Here is a 4,844-nt window from a genome sequence, read left to right as displayed (position 1 = left end):
ACAGAAGATATTAGCCTACACACTTGGCTTTTGGAAAACCAGTGCTGGATCCCTCCCGCAAAATCTCCAGCATCCCCAGTGCTTCTTCCAGCGCTGAGCGAGTGTTTTCGGGCACAGCGAATGCTGAAGCCTGACACTTTGTCCAAGCTAATGTTTCTTAAAGTAAATTCTAAAATCCAGTAAACATCAAGAGACGTTTTAATAGACCAAAGTTCCCCGCAGTTATGGTTTATTTTAACTTGACGCTAGAAAGTGTTTCTTTCATTGACATCAGTTCATAAACCAAGCGTTCTTTAAGTGCATTTTATCTTGCGTGTGCTTTTCACAGGCTTTATGATCCAGGTGTATTTTGTAACGATCTACACACATTTCATCTCGTGTGTGTGTGTGTGCATTTGTGTTTTAATGAGCCTGTTTTGAATGTTCTATTGCACAACAACTGCAGCTATTTTCACGGAAATAAAGTTAACGAAAATCAAATACACTTTTTCAGTTTTTGCATTTTAGGTAGGTTTGCTAAGGTTAGATTCATATATTTAATACATTTTAATTAATACATTACAATTAATAAAATTAAGAAGAATGTAAGAATTTCGCTCTGAAACATGATAATTGCTATTTATCAGCATGCTTAATTTTAGAAAATAATCCAAGAATTTTGTTACAAACAGTAAACAATTAGGCCTACTAGAGAAATCTGAGCGGGATCTGAGTGGGAATTGGTTCACGGTGAGCGTGAGCAGAATATTAACGGAGCGCTTGCTTGGGCGGTTAGAGCGACTGAGCGGAGCGCACGTCCATGGAGCGGAAACCGTAGTGGAGCGTCACACCACTCCGCTTCGCTCACATGCTCTGCTCCTCTGCGGCTCAGACTGTACGACATTCATATTACATGATTTGACTGATTTTTACGTAGAAAGGGTGACCGCACACTGCATTAAAATAAATGATCATTCATGTTTTCATAAACGCTGGCCAAATTCAAAAACGACACTTAAATTAAATCATCTTTGAGAGCAAGGGGGCTCCCTGGCGTTTCGGGGGCCCTACGCAGCTTGTGTATTTTGCGCTTAAAGAGGATCGGCTCTGCTTATACCACCTGACCACTGCAGATTCATTTTGGCGTTGATAGCGGTGCCATAGAAACACATAATTTCCAGTCCAAGGACATAAACAGTTCTGAATATAACATCACGTGTTGTCACCTCGAGATTATGGAAATTATGCGGTGGCATGAATGCAGCATTAGCATGCTGATAAAATGCACATGAATTTCATGAATATTGTTCACATGAATCAGCATGTTGCTAACATGATTTTGCACATTGCTAACATGATTGAGCATGAATCGGCATGCTGTTAGTATGTGTTCACGTTTCTAGCATGATTTAATATGTTGATAGCACATTGATAGCATGAATTAGCATGTTGCTAGTGTAACGAACATAGGCCGGTAAGAGCTGTGTGTTTAAACCTCATTCCCCTGATCTCAAGAGGCACTAATGCGAGAGACTGTGGTCTTTAGCCTCCTTGTTAGAGCGCCTGACTCCCATGCAGATGGGCCCAGGTTCGAGTCCCACTTGCAGTGGGTGGTTTGATTCAGATGGGCTAGACTAGCATGTTTAAGTGTGCAACTTCCATAATTAAACGTTGAAGTGAAACATGATATTCAATGAGAAAAGGATAGACTTTCAACTGAACCATAATTATTTTGTGTTCCAGGATGTCCAGTACACCGATATCGACTACATGGAGGACAAAAAGATCTTCACCTATGATATGGAGAAATTTAAGGAGCTGCCTCAGTTTGCTGACTACATGCACGGGAATGGGCAGAAATACATCGTCATATTGGTGAGCCTTTGATATTCATGCTGAAGTGCACAGTTTTATGGGTTGGCAAGTTTTGAGTCCTGCAATTCAACACCTTGAGACCCTCAAAACATTTTCTTCCTGGTAGGATCCTGCCGTGTCCACAGGTAAAAGGCTAAATGGACCATATGAAGCACTTGATCGGGGACATGCAGCTAAAGTTTGGGTCACTGAACCAGATGGGAACACGCCTCTAATAGGAGAGGTAAGATCCTCCAAAGATACTCCTAATGGTGACATTATTATGGTTAAATATCAGTAGGATTTGGGATTGAGAACTGGTGGTTCTTCTTCATAAAAATAACTGAACTTGAATGATTTCCATGATGCTTGGTTTTAGTAATTGTTGTTTTTTTTACACTGATGTGGACACAGAAAATTGTATTGCATTGTCCTCGCTGGTTGAAATTCACAGTGTGAACAGGGTCTGATCTAGGAACAAAATACTTATTGTAAAACGTAACTCTCACACGTCACAGGTCTGGCCAGGGGAAACCGTGTTTCCTGACTACACTAACCAGGCTTGCGTTGATTGGTGGGTTGATGAAATTTCACGTTTCCACAAAGAAGTCAAGCATGATGCTCTCTGGATTGTGAGTGACCCACAGAGATGAGCCTGATAATTTTGAACAGATCTTCCAAATCAATACTGCAAATGTCACTGCATCAATATGTATAAGCTCAATAAACATCTCATCTAGAGTACAATATACACCACAAAAGCTTTAAAACTTTTTTTCCCCTAAGGACATGAATGAGGTGGCCAATTTCGTACAGGGAAGCAGCAAAGGCTGCGCTGAGAACAAACTCAACTATCCTCCATTCACTCCACGTGAGTCTGAAATGCATCTACAGCAGGATTTATTCATTGCAGATGCATAAACATCCATCCTCTTAATTTCCATTTGACTCTATAGGTATCCTTGATAACCTGATATACAGTAAGACCTTATGTATGGATGCTAAACACAAATGGGGGAACCACTATGATGTCCACAGTCTCTATGGGTACTCGATGGTCCTGGCCACTGAGAAGTACGTGTTGGTATTTCCACACATGCAAATAAACGTGATTTACGTTTCGAGTCTTGTCAGAATAATTCACACGAACTGACATTACAACAATGTGGTATTTACAAGTGGATAGCCAAATCATTTGTTGCTCAACACCCTTCTCTCAATCAGTTTAACTATGCTTTCTTAGGCCACTCTTGACTCTTTCTAACACTCTCCTGGATGTCATTTTATTGTGGTGCCAGTGCTCCCTATACCTCTAATATTATGTTTCTGCTTCAAGGGCATCGAGAGAAGTGTTTAAGACAAACCGTTCCATGGTTTTTACCCGTTCCTCCTTCCCTGGGGTGGGCAAGTACGCTGGGCACTGGTTGGGTGACAATGCCGCCAACTGGAATGACATTAAGTGGGCGATACCCGGCATGCTGGAGTTTAACCTCTTCGGAGTCCCTTACGTAAGTGGTTTGACTCCAAATTAAATGTCTTTTCCGACATTGGTAATGGATGGTAGACACCAGCTTTTCTTCATAACACAACAGCCCCACTGAGAGGCATTTAGAGAAAGACTTTGGCTATGATCGAGTTCCATTGAGAAACTTAATGGGCATTTGGACTCAATCGACTCAGCTGTCAGACATAATGACAGTTTCAACCGATTTTTAGCCTTATAGTCCTCTGCACACACACACTAAATGATTTGACCAGACCATATGACCACACACATGTTAACTGTAGGAAGCATAGATATGTATAGGTTGATTCCTCGTGAGAAACTGTTTCTATGAGCCGTTATACATAAGTCGTCTGCCATATTGCAATGGTCTGTGAACCCTCAAGCGCAAGTTGACTTGTGCAGTATTGTGGCATCTTCAAATACTCATTGATTGTTACAGTGAGTGACGTGTAGGGTTTTTATTATTAGCTCTAAAAAGGGAAATATACAGTGGGTACGGAAAGTATTCAGACCCCCTTAAATTTTTCACTCTTTGTTATATTGCATCCATTTGCTAAAATCATTTAAGTTAACTTTTTTTCCTCAATGTACACACAGCACCCCATATTGACAGAAAAACACAGAATTGTTGACATTTTTGCAGATTTATTAAAAAAGAAAAACTGAAATATCACATGGTCCTAAGTATTCAGACCCTTTGCTGTGACACTCATATATTTAACTCGGGTGCTGTCCATTTCTTCTGATCATCCTTGAGATGGTTCTACACCTTCATTTGAGTCCAGCTGTGTTTGATTATACTGATTGGACTTGATTAGGAAAGCCACACACCTGTCTATATAAGACCTTACAGCTCACAGTGCATGTCAGAGCAAATGAGAATCATGAGGTCAAAGGAACTGCCTGAAGAGCTCAGAGACAGAATTGTGGCAAGGCACAGATCTGGCCAAGGTTACAAAAAAAATTCTGCTGCACTTAAGGTTCCCAAGAGCACAGTGGCCTCCATAATCCTTAAATGGAAGACGTTTGGGACGACCAGAACCCTTCCTAGAGCTGGCCGTCCGGCCAAACTGAGCTATCGGGGGAGAAGAGCCTTGGTGAGAGAGGTAAAGAAGAACCCAAAGATCACTGTGGCTGAGCTCCAGAGATGCAGTCGGGAGATGGGAGAAAGTTGTAGAAAGTCAACCACCACGGCAGCCCTCCACCAGTCGGGGCTTTATGGCAGAGGGGCCCGACGGAAGCCTCTCCTCAGTGCAAGACACATGAAAGCCCGCATGGAGGACTCCAAGATGGTGAGAAATAAGATTATCTGGTCGTATGAGTCCAAGATAGAACTTTTTGGCCTTAATTCTAAGCGGTATGTGTGGAGAAAACCAGGCACTGCTCATCACCTGTCCAATACAGTCCCAACAGTGAAGCATGATGGTGGCAGCATCATGCTGTGGGGGTGTTTTTCAGCTGCAGGAACAGGACGACTGGTTGCAATCGAGGGAAAGATAAATGC

The 4,844-nt window shown here is 42.0% G+C and overlaps 1 protein-coding gene across 1 annotated transcript in view; it reads left to right on the top strand.

Annotated features, from left to right (window-relative positions):
- Positions 1–4,844, top strand: part of LOC107572113 (sucrase-isomaltase, intestinal-like) — a gene marked incomplete at its 3' end in the record, with an annotated part of 51,071 nt that overhangs the window by 35,531 nt on the left and 10,696 nt on the right. Inside the window, exons 11-16 of the mRNA XM_016258528.1 lie at positions 1,723–1,854; positions 1,961–2,077; positions 2,352–2,465; positions 2,620–2,704; positions 2,790–2,907; positions 3,170–3,341. Coding sequence (XP_016114014.1) covers positions 1,723–1,854; positions 1,961–2,077; positions 2,352–2,465; positions 2,620–2,704; positions 2,790–2,907; positions 3,170–3,341 — 738 coding nt within the window. The remainder of the gene's footprint in view (positions 1–1,722; positions 1,855–1,960; positions 2,078–2,351; positions 2,466–2,619; positions 2,705–2,789; positions 2,908–3,169; positions 3,342–4,844) is intronic.

This window comes from Sinocyclocheilus grahami, unplaced genomic scaffold (genome assembly GCF_001515645.1).
Source record: "Sinocyclocheilus grahami isolate Dianchi unplaced genomic scaffold, SAMN03320097.WGS_v1.1 scaffold1700.1, whole genome shotgun sequence".
Classification (NCBI taxonomy): domain Eukaryota; kingdom Metazoa; phylum Chordata; class Actinopteri; order Cypriniformes; family Cyprinidae; genus Sinocyclocheilus; species Sinocyclocheilus grahami.
This window is presented reverse-complemented; position numbering and strand designations above follow the sequence as displayed.